We start from the raw sequence: 22411 nt of genomic DNA, 5'->3' as shown, positions 1-22411 counted from the left end.
GTGTTAACTACCCGGTGACTAGCGCACCATGGTGAAATAGGACTCAACAGCTGTGTTAACTACCTGGTGACTAGCGCACCATGGTGAAATAGAACTCAACAGCTGTGTTAACTACCTGGTGACTAGCGCACCATGGTGAAATAGGACTCAACAGCTGTGTTAACTACCTGGTGACTAGCGCACCATGGTGAAATAGAACTCAACAGCTGTGTTAACTACCTGGTGACTAGCGCACCATGGTGAAATAGAACTCAACAGCTGTGTTAACTACCTGGTGACTAGCGCACCATGGTGAAATAGAACTCAACAGCTGTGTTAACTACCTGGTGACTAGCGCACCATGGTGAAATAGGACTCAACAGCTGTGTTAACTACCTGGTGACTAGCGCACCATGGTGAAATAGAACTCAACAGCTGTGTTAACTACCTGGTGACCAGCGCACCATGGTGAAATAGGACTCAACAGCTGTGTTAACTACCTGGTGACCAGCGCACCATGGTGAAATAGGACTCAACAGCTGTGTTAACTACCTGGTGACTAGCGCACCATGGTGAAATAGAACTCAACAGCTGTGTTAACGACCTGGTGACTAGCGCACCATGGTGAAATAGAACTCAACGGCTGTGTTAACTACCTGGTGACTAGCGCACCATGGTGAAATAGGACTCAACAGCTGTGTTAACTACCTGGTGACTAGCGCACCATGGTGAAATAGAACTCAACAGCTGTGTTAACTACCTGGTGACCAGCGCACCATGGTGAAATAGGACTCAACAGCTGTGTTAACTACCTGGTGACCAGCGCACCATGGTGAAATAGGACTCAACAGCTGTGTTAACTACCTGGTGACTAGCGCACCATGGTGAAATAGAACTCAACAGCTGTGTTAACTACCTGGTGACCAGCGCACCATGGTGAAATAGAACTCAACAGCTGTGTTAACTACCTGGTGACTAGCGCACCATGGTGAAATAGGACTCAACAGCTGTGTTAACTACCTGGTGACTAGCGCACCATGGTGAAATAGGACTCAACAGCTGTGTTAACTACCCGGTGACTAGCGCACCATGGTGAAATAGGACTCAACAGCTGTGTTAACTACCCGGTGACTAGCGCACCATGGTGAAATAGGACTCAACAGCTGTGTTAACTACCCGGTGACTAGCGCACCATGGTGAAATAGAACTCAACAGCTGTGTTAACTACCTGGTGACTAGCGCACCATGGTGAAATAGAACTCAACAGCTGTGTTAACTACCTGGTGACTAGCGCAGCATGGTGAAATAGGACTCAACAGCTGTGTTAACTACCTGGTGACTAGCGCACCATGGTGAAATAGGACTCAACAGCTGTGTTAACTACCTGGTGACTAGCGCACCATGGTGAAATAGGACTCAACAGCTGTGTTAACTACCCGGTGACTAGCGCACCATGGTGAAATAGAACTCAACAGCTGTGTTAACTACCCGGTGACTAGCGCACCATGGTGAAATAGAACTCAACAGCTGTGTTAACTACCCAGTGACTAGCGCACCATGGTGAAATAGGACTCAACAGCTGTGTTTTAACTACCTGGTGACTAGCGCACCATGGTGAAATAGAACTCAACAGCTGTGTTTTAACTACCTGGTGACTAGCGCACCATGGTGAAATAGGACTCAACAGCTGTGTTAACTACCTGGTGACTAGCGCACCATGGTGAAATAGGACTCAACAGCTGTGTTAACTACCTGGTGACTAGCGCACCATGGTGAAATAGGACTCAACAGCTGTGTTAACTACCTGGTGACTAGCGCACCATGGTGAAATAGGACTCAACAGCTGTGTTAACTACCTGGTGACTAGCGCACCATGGTGAAATAGGACTCAACAGCTGTGTTAACTACCTGGTGACTAGCGCACCATGGTGAAATAGAACTCAACAGCTGTGTTAACTACCTGGTGACTAGCGCACCATGGTGAAATAGGACTCAACAGCTGTGTTAACTACCTGGTGACTAGCGCACCATGGTGAAATAGGACTCAACAGCTGTGTTAACTACCTGGTGACTAGCGCACCATGGTGAAATAGGACTCAACAGCTGTGTTAACTACCTGGTGACTAGCGCACCATGGTGAAATAGGACTCAACAGCTGTGTTAACTACCTGGTGACTAGCGCACCATGGTGAAATAGAACTCAACAGCTGTGTTAACTACCCGGTGACTAGCGCACCATGGTGAAATAGGACTCAACAGCTGTCTTAACTACCCGGTGACTAGCGCACCATGGTGAAATAGGACTCAACAGCTGTGTTAACTACCTGGTGACTAGCGCACCATGGTGAAATAGAACTCAACAGCTGTGTTAACTACCTGGTGACTAGCGCACCATGGTGAAATAGGACTCAACAGCTGTGTTAACTACCTGGTGACTAGCGCACCATGGTGAAATAGAACTCAACAGCTGTGTTAACTACCTGGTGACTAGCGCACCATGGTGAAATAGAACTCAACAGCTGTGTTAACTACCTGGTGACTAGCGCACCATGGTGAAATAGAACTCAACAGCTGTGTTAACTACCTGGTGACTAGCGCACCATGGTGAAATAGAACTCAACAGCTGTGTTTAACTACCTGGTGACTAGCGCACCATGGTGAAATAGGACTCAACAGCTGTGTTAACGACCTGGTGACTAGCGCACCATGGTGAAATAGAACTCAACAGCTGTGTTAACTACCTGGTGACTAGCGCACCATGGTGAAATAGGACTCAACAGCTGTGTTAACTACCTGGTGACTAGCGCACCATGGTGAAATAGAACTCAACAGCTGTGTTAACTACCTGGTGACTAGCGCACCATGGTGAAATAGAACTCAACAGCTGTGTTAACTACCCGGTGACTAGCGCACCATGGTGAAATAGAACTCAACAGCTGTGTTAACTACCCGGTGACTAGCGCACCATGGTGAAATAGGACTCAACAGCTGTGTTAACTACCTGGTGACTAGCGCACCATGGTGAAATAGAACTCAACAGCTGTGTTAACTACCTGGTGACTAGCGCACCATGGTGAAATAGGACTCAACAGCTGTGTTAACTACCTGGTGACCAGCGCACCATGGTGAAATAGGACTCAACAGCTGTGTTTAACTACCTGGTGACTAGCGCACCATGGTGAAATAGAACTCAACAGCTGTGTTAACTACCTGGTGACTAGCGCACCATGGTGAAATAGAACTCAACAGCTGTGTTAACTACCTGGTGACTAGCGCACCATGGTGAAATAGAACTCAACAGCTGTGTTAACTACCCGGTGACTAGCGCACCATGGTGAAATAGGACTCAACAGCTGTGTTAACTACCTGGTGACTAGCGCACCATGGTGAAATAGGACTCAACAGCTGTGTTAACTACCTGGTGACTAGCGCACCATGGTGAAATAGGACTCAACAGCTGTGTTAACTACCTGGTGACTAGCGCACCATGGTGAAATAGGACTCAACAGCTGTGTTAACTACCTGGTGACTAGCGCACCATGGTGAAATAGGACTCAACAGCTGTGTTAACTACCTGGTGACTAGCGCACCATGGTGAAATAGAACTCAACAGCTGTGTTAACTACCTGGTGACTAGCGCACCATGGTGAAATAGAACTCAACAGCTGTGTTAACTACCTGGTGACTAGCGCACCATGGTGAAATAGAACTCAACAGCTGTGTTAACTACCTGGTGACTAGCGCACCATGGTGAAATAGGACTCAACAGCTGTGTTTAACTACCTGGTGACTAGCGCACCATGGTGAAATAGGACTCAACAGCTTTTACATCACGTTGCAAAGAGTTTAAAGTAAACCGTTCCCGTTGCAAAACATTTTGCTAGGGTGTACCACTAACGAATACACCCCAGGTGTGTCCAGGTGCAGGGTCAGGTGTGTTCAGGTGTGTGTGTTGTGTTCAGGTGCAGGGTCAGGTGTGTGTGTGTGTGTATTAACCAGGTGTGTGTTCTCCCCAGGTCCAGGGTCTGGTGTGTGTGTGTATTAACCAGGTGTGTGGTCTCCCCAGGTCCAGGGTCTGGTGTGTGTGTATTAACCAGGTGTGTGTTCTCCCCAGGTCCAGGGTCTGGTGTGTGTGTATTAACCAGGTGTGTGTTCTCCCCAGGTCCAGGGTCTGGTGTGTGTGTATTAACCAGGTGTGTGTTCTCCCCAGGTCCAGGGTCTGGTGTGTGTGTATTAACCAGGTGTGTGTGTATTAACCAGGTGTGTGTTCTCCCCAGGTCCAGGGTCAGGTGTGTGTATTAACCAGGTGTGTGTGTGTATTAACCAGGTGTGTGTGTGTATTAACCAGGTGTGTGTGTATTAACCAGGTGTGTGTGTATTAACCAGGTGTGTGTATTAACCAGGTGTGTGTGTGTATTAACCAGGTGTGTGTTCTCCCCTGGTCCAGGGTCAGGTGTGTGTGTGTGTGTATTAACCAGGTGTGTGTGTGTATTAACCAGGTGTGTGTGTGTATTAACCAGGTGTGTGTATTAACCAGGTGTGTGTATTAACCAGGTGTGTGTGAGTATTAACCAGGTGTGTGTTCTCCCCAGGTCCAGGGTCTGGTGTGTGTGTATTAACCAGGTGTGTGTGTGTATTAACCAGGTGTGTGTATTAACCAGGTGTGTGTGTATTAACCAGGTGTGTGTGTATTAACCAGGTGTGTGTGTATTAACCAGGTGTGTGTGTGTATTAACCAGGTGTGTGTGTATTAACCAGGTGTGTGTGTGTATTAACCAGGTGTGTGTGTGTATTAACCAGGTGTGTGTGTATTAACCAGGTGTGTGTGTATTAACCAGGTGTGTGTATTAACCAGGTGTGTGTTCTCCCCCAGGTCCAAGGTCTGCTCCAGCAGGAAGTGCATAGTGCCATGAAACAGTCTGAATCCAAGATGGAGTCTCTACTAGAGAGGGTCCAGCTACTGGAATGTGAACCCAAATATGACCTCGCCATACGCAAACTGGAGGTAGTTATCTGGGTCCATCTGGAATGTTCCTCCTCCTCGTCTGTAACGTGACTTCAGATCAAGTGTTTAAAGTGTGTGTGTGTGTCTGTAGTGTGTGTGTGTGAGTGTGTCTGTAGTTTGTGTGTGTGTGTGTCTGTAGTTTGTGTGTGTGTGTGTGTGTGTCTGTAGTTTGTGTGTGTGTGTGTCTGTAGTTTGTGTGTGTGTGTCTGTAGTTTGTGTGTGTGTGTCTGTAGTTTGTGTGTGTGTGTGTAGTTTTTGTGTGTGTGTGTGTGTGTCTCTAGTGTGTGTGTGTAGTGTGTGTAGTGTGTGTGTGTGTGTAGTGTGTTCACTAGCAGCCTGTGTTGTTTGGAAGCCATGACATGTTGACCAGACTGCGAGCGTTGCTAAATCAACGTGCACGTTATTCAAATCGTTTCATCCAGACCGCTGGCGTGCGTATCAACGTGCACGTTATTCAAATCGTTTCATCCAGACCGCTGGCGTGCGTATCAACGAGCGTCTCGCTAAAATAGAACTTGGTTCTATTTGTGACGTTTGACGCGCTGCAAGTCCTCTCCTCTCCCATCTCCTCATTGGTTTATAGGAGCATCTACCCACGTGGGTGATTGAAAGATGAACTGAGGTCCGCGCTCCAGTCCAGTTGGTGACGGTGATGCACCTTAAAGTTGGTTGCCAAGCGCCATATAAAGTCCAAAGAAGAAGACTGAAGGAGGAGAGATTACCCTTCTTTCTCTCTCTCTCTCCCCCCTCTTTCTTTCTCTCTCCCCCCTCTTTCTCTCTCTCCCCCCATCTTTCTCTCTCTCTCCCCCCTCTTTCTCTCTCTCTCTCCCCCTCTTTCTCTCTCTCTCCCCCTCTTTCTCTCTCTCTCCCCCCTCTCTCTCTCTTGCTCTCTCTCTCCCCCCTCTTTCTCTCTCTCCCCCCTCTTTCTCTCTCTCTCTCTCTCTCTCTCTCTTTCTCTCTTTCTCTGTCTCCCCTCTTTCTCTGTCTCTCCCCCCTTTCTCTCTCTCCTCTCTCTCCCTCAAATATTAATTGTCACATGCTTGGTAAACACCAGGTGTAGACTAATAATAATAATAATAATTATAATAATAATAATAATAATAATAATTATAATTATAATTATAATTATAATAATAATATGCCATTTAGCAGACGCTTTTATCCAAAGCGACTTACAGTCATGTGTGCATACATTTTTTGTGTATGGGTGGTCCCGGGGATCGAACCCACTACCTTGGCGTTACAAGCGCCGTGCTCTACCAGCTGAGCTACAGAGTGAAATGCTTCTTACAGGCCCTTCCCAACAATGCCGAATACAATCAATAATCCTCATAGAACAACGTCATTTAGTAACAGGGGGAGTCTGTCTGTCTCTCTCTCTCAGGCCCCAATCTGTCTGTCTGTCTCTCTCTCAGGCTCACATCAAGAAGGTGAAGAGGAGAGGGGATGCAGCCATCTCTTACGTCAGGATGCTGGGGACCCCAGGAGGCACACTGACACACAATCAGGTAGGACACACACACACTCACACACACACACACACAGACACACACACACACACACACACACACAGACACACACACACAGACACACACACTCACACACAGACACACTCACACACAGACACACTCACACACAGACACACTCACACACAGACACACTCACACACAGACACACTCACACACAGACACACACACACAGAGACACACACACACACACACAGACACACACACACACACACACACACACACAAAGACACACACACACAGACACACACACACAGACACACACACACAGAAAGACAGACACACACACAGACACACACACAGACACACACAGACACACACACACACACACAGACACACACACACAGACACACACACACAGACACACTCACACACAGACACAGACACACACAGACACACACACACACAGACAGACACACACACACACAGACACACACAGACACTCACACACAGACACACACACACACACAGACACACTCACACACACACACACAGACACACACACACCCTCTCTTGCAGACAACACTGTAGAGACACTGTCATGATCACACGGACATGATCGCTGACATAATTCCCACACCATTGTTTGCACATTTACGTCATGATAATGCATCTTTGTGAAAGATAATTGTGTGTGTTTCTCCAGAGGATGCTGGGTTCTGGTTCTGTGGACCTGACTGAGACGGAGACTGAGAGAGGACTGAGTTCTGTGGACATTAACAGGTAGACACACACACACACACACCACAACACACACACACCACAGCACACACACACACACACCACAGTACACACACACACACACACACACACCACAACACACACACACACACCCACACACACCACAACACAGTGCACACACACACACCACAACACACACACACACACACCCACACACACCACAACACAGTGCACACACACACACACACACCACAACACAGTGCACACACACACACACACACACCACAACACAGTGCACACACACACACACACACCACAACACAGTGCACACACACACACACACCACACAGCACACACACACCACACCACACCACAGTAGGTCCTGTACCGCTGAGAAATCCCATCTAGTTTTCACCCCTGGCTCTGACAGGGGGTCGTGTTCCCCCATCTAGTTTTCACCCCTGGCTCTGACAGGAGGTCGTGTTTCCCCATCTATGATAGTAAATATATTCAACATATAGCTCAGTACACACAGTAGGGATTTATAATACATTTATATGGGTCTTTCTTTAAGTTCAGGGGTGCCAGTGAGTTTTAGAATACGTTTATATGGGTCTTTCTTTAAGTTCAGGGGTGCCAGTGAGTTTTATAATACGTTTATATGGGTCTTTCTCTAAGTTCAGGGGTGCCAGTGAGTTTTATAATACGTTTATATGGGTCTTTCTTTAAGTTCAGGGGTGCCAGTGAGTTTTAGAATACGTTTATATGGGTCTTTCTCTAAGTTCAGGGGTGCCAGTGAGTTTTAACTGTGGTGGACAACCTGTTAGAGCTGTTGATAAGTCATTGGTAATAATCTGCCATTTTATTTCTGTTATTGAGATAATAAAAAGAGGGTCGTTCAATATAAAATCACGAGTTGATTTAAAACCCTTTATCGTGATTTAAAACCCTTTATCGTGATTTAAAACCCTTTATCGTGATTTAAAACTCTTTATCGTGATTTAAAACCCTTTATCGCGCTTGGAGCCTATAGAATTCTGAAAGAGTCGCTTTAACATGATGATTTTAATAAAAACCATAATCCACGCTGTCATTAACGGGGTCTTCGATAATGATGCGTAATACTTGTTGTGTCGTGTTGCTCGTTTGGTGTCCAGGTGATTTTTATTTTACGCTGGGACATTTTATAGCTACATCAGCTGATTCAGGAAAGGATTCTCTGAATTGATAAAGAGCTGGTGTGATACCGCGTCAACAGCCAAAAAGTGCGGGAAATAATGTTGATCTCGAGGATCGGACAGGACGCTTTTCGTGTCTCGTTGGTCAAGATAATTACGTTGTTGATCATCTCAGACCGCCTGAACAAAATGTCACGTAATTGTGTCAGATGCTGCATTATGTTCTGTGGGGGGGAGATGTGTTTAGAAAATGTTCTAATGGGACTAGCCAAGTCTTCACCCCTTCTAAACAGAAACTCTCTGACAGTTTCAGACTAGCCAAGTCTTCACCCCTTCTAAACAGAAACTCTCTGACAGTTTCAGACTAGCCAAGTCTTCACCCCTCTAAACAGAAACTCTCTGACAGTTTCAGACTAGCCAAGTCTTCACCCCTCCTAAACAGAAACTCTCTGACAGTTTCAGACTAGCCAAGTCTTCACCCCTTCTAAACAGAAACTCTCTGACAGTTTCAGACTAGCCAAGTCTTCACCCCTCCTAAACAGAAACTCTCTGACAGTTTCAGACTAGCCAAGTCTTCACCCCTTCTAAACAGAAACTCTCTGACAGTTTCAGACTAGCCAAGTCTTCACCCCTCTAAACAGAAACTCTCTGACAGTTTCAGACTAGCCAAGTCTTCACCCCTCCTAAACAGAAACTCTCTGACAGTTTCAGACTAGCCAAGTCTTCACCCCTCTAAACAGAAACTCTCTGACAGTTTCAGACTAGCCAAGTCTTCACCCCTCCTAAACAGAAACTCTCTCTGACAGTTTCAGACTAGCCAAGTCTTCACCCCTCTAAACAGAAACTCTCTCTGACAGTTTCAGACTAGCCAAGTCTTCACCCCTCTAAACAGAAACTCTCTCTAACAGTTTCAGACTAGCCAAGTCTTCACCCCTCCTAAACAGAAACTCTCTGACAGTTTCAGACTAGCCAAGTCTTCACCCCTCCTAAACAGAAACTCTCTGACAGTTTCAGACTAGCCAAGTCTTCACCCCTCTAAACAGAAACTCTCTGACAGTTTCAGACTAGCCAAGTCTTCACCCCTCCTAAACAGAAACTCTCTCTGACAGTTTCAGACTAGCCAAGTCTTCACCCCTCTAAACAGAAACTCTCTGACAGTTTCAGACTAGCCAAGTCTTCACCCCTCTAAACAGAAACTCTCTCTAACAGTTTCAGACTAGCCAAGTCTTCACCCCTCCTAAACAGAAACTCTCTGACAGTTTCAGACTAGCCAAGTCTTCACCCCTCCTAAACAGAAACTCTCTGACAGTTTCAGACTAGCCAAGTCTTCACCCCTCTAAACAGAAACTCTCTCTGACAGTTTCAGACTAGCCAAGTCTTCACCCCTCCTAAACAGAAACTCTCTGACAGTTTCAGACTAGCCAAGTCTTCACCCCTCCTAAACAGAAACTCTCTGACAGTTTCAGACTAGCCAAGTCTTCACCCCTCCTAAACAGAAACTCTCTCTGACAGTTTCAGACTAGCCAAGTCTTCACCCCTCCTAAACAGAAACTCTCTGACAGTTTCAGACTAGCCAAGTCTTCACCCCTCTAAACAGAAACTCTCTGACAGTTTCAGACTAGCCAAGTCTTCACCCCTCTAAACAGAAACTCTCTTGACAGTTTCAGACTAGCCAAGTCTTCACCCCTCCTAAACAGAAACTCTCTCTGACAGTTTCAGACTAGCCAAGTCTTCACCCCTCCTAAACAGAAACTCTCTCTGACAGTTTCAGACTAGCCAAGTCTTCACCCCTCCTAAACAGAAACTCTCTCTGACAGTTTCAGACTAGCCAAGTCTTCACCCCTCTAAACAGAAACTCTCTGACAGTTTCAGACTAGCCAAGTCTTCACCCCTCCTAAACAGAAACTCTCTCTGACAGTTTCAGACTAGCCAAGTCTTCACCCCCCCTCTAAACAGAAACTCTCTCTGACAGTTTCAGACTAGTCAAGTCTTCACCCCCCCTCTAAACAGAAACTCTCTCTGACAGTTTCAGACTAGCCAAGTCTTCACCCCTCTAAACAGAAACTCTCTCTGACAGTTTCAGACTAGCCAAGTCTTCACCCCTCTAAACAGAAACTCTCTCTGACAGTTTCAGACTAGCCAAGTCTTCACCCCTCTAAACAGAAACTCTCTTGACAGTTTCAGACTAGCCAAGTCTTCACCCCTCTAAACAGAAACTCTCTGACAGTTTCAGACTAGCCAAATCTTCACCCCTCTAAACAGAAACTCTCTCTGACAGTTTCAGACTAGCCAAGTCTTCACCCCTCTAAACAGAAACTCTCTGACAGTTTCAGACTAGCCAAGTCTTCACCCCTCTAAACAGAAACTCTCTGACAGTTTCAGACTAGCCAAGTCTTCACCCCTCTAAACAGAAACTCTCTCTGACAGTTTCAGACTAGCCAAGTCTTCACCCCTCTAAACAGAAACTCTGACAGTTTCAGACTAGCCAAATCTTCACCCCTCTAAACAGAAACTCTCTGACAGTTTCAGACTAGCCAAGTCTTCACCCCTCTAAACAGAAACTCTCTGACAGTTTCAGACTAGCCAAGTCTTCACCCCTCTAGACAGAAACTCTCTCTGACAGTTTCAGACTAGCCAAGTCTTCACCCCTCTAAACAGAAACTCTCTGACAGTTTCAGACTAGCCAAGTCTTCACCCCTCCTAAACAGAAACTCTCTGACAGTTTCAGACTAGCCAAGTCTTCACCCCTCCTAAACAGAAACTCTCTGACAGTTTCAGACTAGCCAAGTCTTCACCCCTCTTAAACAGAAACTCTCTGACAGTTTCAGACTAGCCAAGTCTTCACCCCTCCTAAACAGAAACTCTCTGACAGTTTCAGACTAGCCAAGTCTTCACCCCTCCTAAACAGAAACTCTCTCTGACAGTTTCAGACTAGCCAAGTCTTCACCCCTCCTAAACAGAAACTCTCTGACAGTTTCAGACTAGCCAAGTCTTCACCCCTCTAAACAGAAACTCTCTGACAGTTTCAGACTAGCCAAGTCTTCACCCCTCCTAAACAGAAACTCTCTTGACAGTTTCAGACTAGCCAAGTCTTCACCCCTCTAAACAGAAACTCTCTCTGACAGTTTCAGACTAGCCAAGTCTTCACCCCTCCTAAACAGAAACTCTGACAGTTTCAGACTAGCCAAGTCTTCACCCCTCTAAACAGAAACTCTCTCTGACAGTTTCAGACTAGCCAAGTCTTCACCCCTCTAAACAGAAACTCTCTGACAGTTTCAGACTAGCCAAGTCTTCACCCCTCCTAAACAGAAACTCTCTCTGACAGTTTCAGACTAGCCAAGTCTTCACCCCTCTAAACAGAAACTCTCTGACAGTTTCAGACTAGCCAAGTCTTCACCCCTCTAAACAAAAACTCTCTTGACAATTTCAGACTAGCCAAGTCTTCACCCCTCTAAACAGAAACTCTCTGACAGTTTCAGACTAGCCAAGTCTTCACCCCTCTAAACAGAAACTCTCTGACAGTTTCAGACTAGCCAAGTCTTCACCCCTCTAAACAGAAACTCTCTGACAGTTTCAGACTAGCCAAGTCTTCACCCCTCTAAACAGAAACTCTCTGACAGTTTCAGACTAGCCAAGTCTTCACCCCTCTAGACAGAAACTCTCTCTGACAGTTTCAGACTAGCCAAGTCTTCACCCCTCTAAACAGAAACTCTCTGACAGTTTCAGACTAGCCAAGTCTTCACCCCTCTAGACAGAAACTCTCTCTGACAGTTTCAGACTAGCCAAGTCTTCACCCCTCTAAACAGAAACTCTGACAGTTTCAGACTAGCCAAGTCTTCACCCCTCTAAACAGAAACTCTCTGACAGTTTCAGACTAGCCAAGTCTTCACCCCTCCTAAACAGAAACTCTCTGACAGTTTCAGACTAGCCAAGTCTTCACCCCTCTAAACAGAAACTCTCTGACAGTTTCAGACTAGCCAAGTCTTCACCCCTCTAAACAGAAACTCTCTGACAGTTTCAGACTAGCCAAGTCTTCACCCCTCCTAAACAGAAACTCTCTGACAGTTTCAGACTAGCCAAGTCTTCACCCCTCCTAAACAGAAACTCTCTGACAGTTTCAGACTAGCCAAGTCTTCACCCCTCCTAAACAGAAACTCTCTGACAGTTTCAGACTAGCCAAGTCTTCACCCCTGTAAACAGAAACTCTCTGACAGTTTCAGACTAGCCAAGTCTTCACCCCTCTAAACAGAAACTCTCTGACAGTTTCAGACTAGCCAAGTCTTCACCCCTCTAAACAGAAACTCTCTGACAGTTTCAGACTAGCCAAGTCTTCACCCCTCCTAAACAGAAACTCTCTGACAGTTTCAGACTAGCCAAGTCTTCACCCCTCTAAACAGAAACTCTCTGACAGTTTCAGACTAGCCAAGTCTTCACCCCTCTAAACAGAAACTCTCTGACAGTTTCAGACTAGCCAAGTCTTCACCCCTCTAAACAGAAACTAACTCTCTGACAGTTTCAGACTAGCCAAGTCTTCACCCCTCTAAACAGAAACTCTCTGACAGTTTCAGACTAGCCAAGTCTTCACCCCTCTAAACAGAAACTCTCTGACAGTTTCAGACTAGCCAAGTCTTCACCCCTCTAAACAGAAACTCTCTGACAGTTTCAGGCTAGCCAAGTCTTCACCCCTCCTAAACAGAAACTCTCTCTGACAGTTTCAGACTAGCCAAGTCTTCACCCCTCCTAAACAGAAACTCTCTTGACAGTTTCAGACTAGCCAAGTCTTCACCCCTCCTAAACAGAAACTCTGACAGTTTCAGGCTAGCCAAGTCTTCACCCCTCCTAAACAGAAACTCTCTGACAGTTTCAGACTAGCCAAGTCTTCACCCCTCTAAACAGAAACTCTCTGACAGTTTCAGACTAGCCAAGTCTTCACCCCTCCTAAACAGAAACTCTCTGACAGTTTCAGACTAGCCAAGTCTTCACCCCTCTAAACAGAAACTCTCTGACAGTTTCAGACTAGCCAAGTCTTCACCCCTCTAAACAGAAACTCTCTGACAGTTTCAGACTAGCCAAGTCTTCACCCCTCTAAACAGAAACTCTCTGACAGTTTCAGACTAGCCAAGTCTTCACCCCTCCTAAACAGAAACTCTCTCTGACAGTTTCAGACTAGCCAAGTCTTCACCCCTCTAAACAGAAACTCTCTGACAGTTTCAGACTAGCCAAGTCTTCACCCCTCTAAACAGAAACTCTCTGACAGTTTCAGACTAGCCAAGTCTTCACCCCTCTAAACAGAAACTCTCTGACAGTTTCAGACTAGCCAAGTCTTCACCCCTCTAAACAGAAACTCTCTGACAGTTTCAGACTAGCCAAGTCTTCACCCCTCCTAAACAGAAACTCTCTCTGACAGTTTCAGACTAGCCAAGTCTTCACCCCTCTAAACAAAAACTCTCTTGACAATTTCAGACTAGCCAAGTCTTCACCCCTCTAAACAGAAACTCTCTGACAGTTTCAGACTAGCCAAGTCTTCACCCCTCCTAAACAGAAACTCTCTGACAGTTTCAGACTAGCCAAGTCTTCACCCCTCCTAAACAGAAACTCTCTGACAGTTTCAGACTAGCCAAGTCTTCACCCCTCTAAACAGAAACTCTCTGACAGTTTCAGACTAGCCAAGTCTTCACCCCTCTAAACAGAAACTCTCTGACAGTTTCAGACTAGCCAAGTCTTCACCCCTCCTAAACAGAAACTCTCTGACAGTTTCAGACTAGCCAAGTCTTAACCCCTCTAAACAGAAACTCTCTGACAGTTTCAGACTAGCCAAGTCTTCACCCCTCTAAACAGAAACTCTCTGACAGTTTCAGACTAGCCAAGTCTTCACCCCTCCTAAACAGAAACTCTCTCTAACAGTTTCAGACTAGCCAAGTCTTCACCCCTCCTAAACAGAAACTCTCTCTAACAGTTTCAGACTAGCCAAGTCTTCACCCCTCTAAACAGAAACTCTCTCTGACAGTTTCAGACTAGCCAAGTCTTCACCCCTCCTAAACAGAAACTCTCTCTGACAGTTTCAGACTAGCCAAGTCTTCACCCCTCTAGACAGAAACTCTCTCTGACAGTTTCAGACTAGCCAAGTCTTCACCCCTCTAAACAGAAACTCTCTGACAGTTTCAGACTAGCCAAGTCTTCACCCCTCCTAAACAGAAACTCTCTGACAGTTTCAGACTAGCCAAGTCTTCACCCCTCTAAACAGAAACTCTCTCTGACAGTTTCAGACTAGCCAAGTCTTCACCCCTCTAAACAGAAACTCTCTCTGACAGTTTCAGACTAGCCAAGTCTTCAGCCCTCCTAAACAGAAACTCTCTCTGACAGTTTCAGACTAGCCAAGTCTTCACCCCTCTAGACAGAAACTCTCTCTGACAGTTTCAGACTAGCCAAGTCTTCACCCCTCCTAAACAGAAACTCTGACAGTTTCAGACTAGCCAAGTCTTCACCCCTCTAGACAGAAACTCTCTCTGACAGTTTCAGACTAGCCAAGTCTTCACCCCTCTAAACAGAAACTATCTCTGACAGTTTCAGACTAGCCAAGTCTTCACCCCTCTAAACAGAAACTATCTCTGACAGTTTCAGACTAGCCAAGTCTTCACCCCTCTAGACAGAAACTCTCTGACAGTTTCAGACTAGCCAAGTCTTCACCCCTCTAAACAGAAACTCTGACAGTTTCAGACTAGCCAAGTCTTCACCCCTCTAAACAGAAACTCTGACAGTTTCAGACTAGCCAAGTCTTCACCCCTCCTAAACAGAAACTCTGACAGTTTCAGACTAGCCAAGTCTTCACCCCTCTAAACAGAAACTCTCTGACAGTTTCAGACTAGCCAAGTCTTCACCCCTCTAAACAGAAACTCTCTTGACAGTTTCAGACTAGCCAAGTCTTCACCCCTCCTAAACAGAAACTCTCTTGACAGTTTCAGACTAGCCAAGTCTTCACCCCTCCTAAACAGAAACTCTCTCTTGACAGTTTCAGACTAGCCAAGTCTTCACCCCTCTAGACAGAAACTCTCTCTGACAGTTTCAGACTAGCCAAGTCTTCACCCCTCCTAAACAGAAACTCTCTCTTGACAGTTTCAGACTAGCCAAGTCTTCACCCCTCCTAAACAGAAACTCTCTTGACAGTTTCAGACTAGCCAAGTCTTCACCCCTCTAAACAGAAACTCTCTCTTGACAGTTTCAGACTAGCCAAGTCTTCACCCCTCCTAAACAGAAACTCTCTTGACAGTTTCAGACTAGCCAAGTCTTCACCCCTCCTAAACAGAAACTCTCTCTTGACAGTTTCAGACTAGCCAAGTCTTCACCCCTCTAAACAGAAACTCTCTGACAGTTTCAGACTAGCCAAGTCTTCACCCCTCTAAACAGAAACTCTCTGACAGTTTCAGACTAGCCAAGTCTTCACCCCTCTAAACAGAAACTCTGACAGTTTCAGACTAGCCAAGTCTTCACCCCCCTTAACAGAAACTCTCTGACAGTTTCAGACTAGCCAAGTCTTCACCCCTCTAAACAGAAACTCTCTGACAGTTTCAGACTAGCCAAGTCTTCACCCCTCCTAAACAGAAACTCTCTTGACAGTTTCAGACTAGCCAAGTCTTCACCCCTCCTAAACAGAAACTCTCTTGACAGTTTCAGACTAGCCAAGTCTTCACCCCTCCTAAACAGAAACTCTCTGACAGTTTCAGACTAGCCAAGTCTTCACCCCTCTAAACAGAAACTCTCTCTGACAGTTTCAGACTAGCCAAGTCTTCACCCCTCTAAACAGAAACTCTCTCTGACAGTTTCAGACTAGCCAAGTCTTCACCCCTCTAAACAGAAACTCTCTGACAGTTTCAGACTAGCCAAGTCTTCACCCCTCCTAAACAGAAACTCTCTGACAGTTTCAGACTAGCCAAGTCTTCACCCCTCTAAACAGAAATTCTCTGACAGTCTCAGACTAGCCAAGTCTTCACCCCTCTAGACAGAAACTCTCTGACAGTTTCATACTAGCCAAGTCTTCACCCCTCTAAACAGAAACTCTCTCTGACAGTTTCAGACTAGCCAAGTCTTCACCCCTCTAAACAGAAACTCTCTGACAGTTTCAGACTAGCCAAGTCTTCACCCCTCCTAAACAGAAATTCTCTCTGACAGTTTCAGACTAGCCAAGTCTTCACCCCTCTAAACAGAAACTCTCTCTGACAGTTTCAGACTAGCCAAGTCTTCACCCCTCTAAACAGAAACTCTCTGACAGTTTCAGACTAGCCAAGTCTTCACCCCTCTAAACAGAAACTCTCTCTAACAGTTTCAGACTAGCCAAGTCTTCACCCCTCCTAAACAGAAACTCTCTCTGACAGTTTCAGACTAGCCAAGTCTTCACCCCTCTAAACAGAAACTCTCTCTAACAGTTTCAGACTAGCCAAGTCTTCACCCCTCCTAAACAGAAACTCTCTCTGACAGTTTCAGACTAGCCAAGTCTTCACCCCTCCTAAACAGAAACTCTCTCTGACAGTTTCAGACTAGCCAAGTCTTCACCCCTCTAAACAGAAACTCTCTGACAGTTTCAGACTAGCCAAGTCTTCACCCCTCTAAACAGAAACTCTCTGACAGTTTCAGACTAGCCAAGTCTTCACCCCTCCTAAACAGAAACTCTCTGACAGTTTCAGACTAGCCAAGTCTTCACCCCTCTAAACAGAAACTCTCTCTGACAGTTTCAGACTAGCCAAGTCTTCACCCCTCTAAACAGAAACTCTCTGACAGTTTCAGACTAGCCAAGTCTTCACCCCTCCTAAACAGAAACTCTCTGACAGTTTCAGACTAGCCAAGTCTTCACCCCTCTAAACAGAAACTCTCTGACAGTTTCAGACTAGCCAAGTCTTCACCCCTCTAAACAGAAACTCTCTGACAGTTTCAGACTAGCCAAGTCTTCACCCCTCTAAACAGAAACTCTCTGACAGTTTCAGACTAGCCAAGTCTTCACCCCTCCTAAACAGAAACTCTCTCTAACAGTTTCAGACTAGCCAAGTCTTCACCCCTCCTAAACAGAAACTCTCTCTAACAGTTTCAGACTAGCCAAGTCTTCACCCCTCTAAACAGAAACTCTCTCTGACAGTTTCAGACTAGCCAAGTCTTCACCCCTCTAAACAGAAACTCTCTCTGACAGTTTCAGACTAGCCAAGTCTTCACCCCTCCTAAACAGAAACTCTCTCTGACAGTTTCAGACTAGCCAAGTCTTCACCCCTCTAGACAGAAACTCTCTCTGACAGTTTCAGACTAGCCAAGTCTTCACCCCTCCTAAACAGAAACTCTGACAGTTTCAGACTAGCCAAGTCTTCACCCCTCTAGACAGAAACTCTCTCTGACAGTTTCAGACTAGCCAAGTCTTCACCCCTCTAAACAGAAACTATCTCTGACAGTTTCAGACTAGCCAAGTCTTCACCCCTCTAAACAGAAACTATCTCTGACAGTTTCAGACTAGCCAAGTCTTCACCCCTCTAGACAGAAACTCTCTGACAGTTTCAGACTAGCCAAGTCTTCACCCCTCTAAACAGAAACTCTGACAGTTTCAGACTAGCCAAGTCTTCACCCCTCTAAACAGAAACTCTCTGACAGTTTCAGACTAGCCAAGTCTTCACCCCTCCTAAACAGAAACTCTGACAGTTTCAGACTAGCCAAGTCTTCACCCCTCTAAACAGAAACTCTCTGACAGTTTCAGACTAGCCAAGTCTTCACCCCTCTAAACAGAAACTCTCTTGACAGTTTCAGACTAGCCAAGTCTTCACCCCTCCTAAACAGAAACTCTCTTGACAGTTTCAGACTAGCCAAGTCTTCACCCCTCCTAAACAGAAACTCTCTCTTGACAGTTTCAGACTAGCCAAGTCTTCACCCCTCTAGACAGAAACTCTCTCTGACAGTTTCAGACTAGCCAAGTCTTCACCCCTCCTAAACAGAAACTCTGACAGTTTCAGACTAGCCAAGTCTTCACCCCTCTAAACAGAAACTCTCTCTTGACAGTTTCAGACTAGCCAAGTCTTCACCCCTCCTAAACAGAAACTCTCTTGACAGTTTCAGACTAGCCAAGTCTTCACCCCTCCTAAACAGAAACTCTCTCTTGACAGTTTCAGACTAGCCAAGTCTTCACCCCTCTAAACAGAAACTCTCTGACAGTTTCAGACTAGCCAAGTCTTCACCCCTCTAAACAGAAACTCTCTGACAGTTTCAGACTAGCCAAGTCTTCACCCCTCTAAACAGAAACTCTGACAGTTTCAGACTAGCCAAGTCTTCACCCCCCTTAACAGAAACTCTCTGACAGTTTCAGACTAGCCAAGTCTTCACCCCTCTAAACAGAAACTCTCTGACAGTTTCAGACTAGCCAAGTCTTCACCCCTCCTAAACAGAAACTCTCTTGACAGTTTCAGACTAGCCAAGTCTTCACCCCTCCTAAACAGAAACTCTCTTGACAGTTTCAGACTAGCCAAGTCTTCACCCCTCCTAAACAGAAACTCTCTGACAGTTTCAGACTAGCCAAGTCTTCACCCCTCTAAACAGAAACTCTCTCTGACAGTTTCAGACTAGCCAAGTCTTCACCCCTCTAAACAGAAACTCTCTCTGACAGTTTCAGACTAGCCAAGTCTTCACCCCTCTAAACAGAAACTCTCTGACAGTTTCAGACTAGCCAAGTCTTCACCCCTCCTAAACAGAAACTCTCTGACAGTTTCAGACTAGCCAAGTCTTCACCCCTCTAAACAGAAATTCTCTGACAGTTTCAGACTAGCCAAGTCTTCACCCCTCTAAACAGAAACTCTCTCTGACAGTTTCAGACTAGCCAAGTCTTCACCCCTCTAAACAGAAACTCTCTGACAGTTTCAGACTAGCCAAGTCTTCACCCCTCCTAAACAGAAACTCTCTGACAGTTTCAGACTAGCCAAGTCTTCACCCCTCTAAACAGAAACTCTCTGACAGTTTCAGACTAGCCAAGTCTTCACCCCTCTAAACAGAAACTCTGACAGTTTCAGAATAGCCAAGTCTTCACCCCTCTAAACAGAAACTCTCTGACAGTTTCAGACTAGCCAAGTCTTCACCCCTCTAAACAGAAACTCTCTGACAGTTTCAGACTAGCCAAGTCTTCACCCCTCCTAAACAGAAACTAACTCTGACAGTTTCAGACTAGCCAAGTCTTCACCCCTCCTAAACAGAAACTAACTCTGACAGTTTCAGACTAGCCAAGTCTTCACCCCTCTAAACAGAAACTCTCTCTGACAGTTTCAGACTAGCCAAGTCTTCACCCCTCCTAAACAGAAACTCTCTGACAGTTTCAGACTAGCCAAGTCTTCACCCCTCTAAACAGAAACTCTCTGACAGTTTCAGACTAGCCAAGTCTTCACCCCTCTAAACAGAAACTCTCTGACAGTTTCAGACTAGCCAAGTCTTCACCCCTGTAAACAGAAACTCTCTGACAGTTTCAGACTAGCCAAGTCTTCACCCCTCTAAACAGAAACTCTGACAGTTTCAGACTAGCCAAGTCTTCACCCCTCTAAACAGAAACTCTCTCTGACAGTTTCAGACTAGCCAAGTCTTCACCCCTCTAAACAGAAACTCTCTGACAGTTTCAGACTAGCCAAGTCTTCACCCCTCCTAAACAGAAACTCTCTGACAGTTTCAGACTAGCCAAGTCTTCACCCCTCTAAACAGAAACTCTCTGACAGTTTCAGACTAGCCAAGTCTTCACCCCTCTAAACAGAAACTCTCTGACAGTTTCAGACTAGCCAAGTCTTCACCCCTCCTAAACAAACTCTGACAGTTTCAGACTAGCCAAGTCTTCACCCCTCTTAACAGAAACTCTCTGACAGTTTCAGACTAGCCAAGTCTTCACCCCTCTAAACAGAAACTCTGACAGTTTCAGACTAGCCAAGTCTTCACCCCTCCTAAACAGAAACTCTCTTGACAGTTTCAGACTAGCCAAGTCTTCACCCCTCCTAAACAGAAACTCTCTCTTGACAGTTTCAGACTAGCCAAGTCTTCACCCCTCCTAAACAGAAACTCTGACAGTTTCAGACTAGCCAAGTCTTCACCCCTCTAAACAGAAACTCTCTGACAGTTTCAGACTAGCCAAGTCTTCACCCCTCTAAACAGAAACTCTCTCTAACAGTTTCAGACTAGCCAAGTCTTCACCCCTCCTAAACAGAAACTCTCTCTGACAGTTTCAGACTAGCCAAGTCTTCAACCCTCTAAACAGAAACTCTCTCTAACAGTTTCAGACTAGCCAAGTCTTCACCCCTCCTAAACAGAAACTCTCTCTGACAGTTTCAGACTAGCCAAGTCTTCACCCCTCTAAACAGAAACTCTCTCTGACAGTTTCAGACTAGCCAAGTCTTCACCCCTCTAAACAGAAACTCTCTCTGACAGTTTCAGACTAGCCAAGTCTTCACCCCTCTAAACAGAAACTCTCTGACAGTTTCAGACTAGCCAAGTCTTCACCCCTCCTAAACAGAAACTCTCTGACAGTTTCAGACTAGCCAAGTCTTCACCCCTCTAAACAGAAATTCTCTGACAGTCTCAGACTAGCCAAGTCTTCACCCCTCTAGACAGAAACTCTCTGACAGTTTCATACTAGCCAAGTCTTCACCCCTCTAAACAGAAACTCTCTCTGACAGTTTCAGACTAGCCAAGTCTTCACCCCTCTAAACAGAAACTCTCTGACAGTTTCAGACTAGCCAAGTCTTCACCCCTCTAAACAGAAACTCTGACAGTTTCAGAATAGCCAAGTCTTCACCCCTCTAAACAGAAACTCTCTGACAGTTTCAGACTAGCCAAGTCTTCACCCCTCTAAACAGAAACTCTCTGACAGTTTCAGACTAGCCAAGTCTTCACCCCTCCTAAACAGAAACTAACTCTGACAGTTTCAGACTAGCCAAGTCTTCACCCCTCCTAAACAGAAACTAACTCTGACAGTTTCAGACTAGCCAAGTCTTCACCCCTCCTAAACAGAAACTCTCTGACAGTTTCAGACTAGCCAAGTCTTCACCCCTCTAAACAGAAACTAACTCTGACAGTTTCAGACTAGCCAAGTCTTCACCCCTCTAAACAGAAACTCTCTCTGACAGTTTCAGACTAGCCAAGTCTTCACCCCTCTAAACAGAAACTCTCTGACAGTTTCAGACTAGCCAAGTCTTCACCCCTCCTAAACAGAAACTCTCTGACAGTTTCAGACTAGCCAAGTCTTCACCCCTCTAAACAGAAACTCTCTGACAGTTTCAGACTAGCCAAGTCTTCACCCCTCTAAACAGAAACTCTCTGACAGTTTCAGACTAGCCAAGTCTTCACCCCTCTAAACAGAAACTCTCTCTGACAGTTTCAGACTAGCCAAGTCTTCACCCCTCTAGACAGAAACTCTCTGACAGTTTCAGACTAGCCAAGTCTTCACCCCTCTAAACAGAAACTCTCTGACAGTTTCAGACTAGCCAAGTCTTCACCCCTCTAAACAGAAACTCTCTGACAGTTTCAGACTAGCCAAGTCTTCACCCCTCTAAACAGAAACTCTCTGACAGTTTCAGACTAGCCAAGTCTTCACCCCTCTAAACAGAAACTCTCTGACAGTTTCAGACTAGCCAAGTCTTCACCCCTCTAAACAGAAACTCTCTGACAGTTTCAGACTAGCCAAGTCTTCACCCCTCCTAAACAGAAACTCTCTGACAGTTTCAGACTAGCCAAGTCTTCACCCCTCTAAACAGAAACTCTCTGACAGTTTCAGACTAGCCAAGTCTTCACCCCTCTAAACAGAAACTCTCTGACAGTTTCAGACTAGCCAAGTCTTCACCCCTCTAAACAGAAACTCTCTGACAGTTTCAGACTAGCCAAGTCTTCACCCCTCCTAAACAGAAACTCTGACAGTTTCAGACTAGCCAAGTCTTCACCCCTCTAAACAGAAACTCTCTGACAGTTTCAGACTAGCCAAGTCTTCACCCCTCTAAACAGAAACTCTCTGACAGTTTCAGACTAGCCAAGTCTTCACCCCTCCTAAACAGAAACTC

General features: G+C 45.8%; 1 protein-coding gene across 1 annotated transcript in view; it reads left to right on the top strand.

Moving 5' to 3' along the window:
- The window catches only part of LOC311119315 (uncharacterized protein), a 60191-nt gene that overhangs the window by 18217 nt on the left and 19563 nt on the right, over positions 1 to 22411 (top strand). Inside the window, exons 3-5 of the mRNA XM_084194035.1 lie at positions 4853 to 4984; positions 6400 to 6492; positions 7157 to 7233. Of these exons, the coding sequence (XP_084050161.1) occupies positions 4853 to 4984; positions 6400 to 6492; positions 7157 to 7233 (302 nt within the window). The remainder of the gene's footprint in view (positions 1 to 4852; positions 4985 to 6399; positions 6493 to 7156; positions 7234 to 22411) is intronic.

Source organism: Coregonus lavaretus (genome assembly GCF_964263955.1).
Source record: "Coregonus lavaretus genome assembly, contig: HAP1_SCAFFOLD_808, whole genome shotgun sequence".
Lineage (NCBI taxonomy): Eukaryota > Metazoa > Chordata > Actinopteri > Salmoniformes > Salmonidae > Coregonus > Coregonus lavaretus.
The sequence above is the reverse complement of the archived record's forward strand: the minus strand, read 5'-3'. Positions and strand labels throughout refer to the sequence as shown.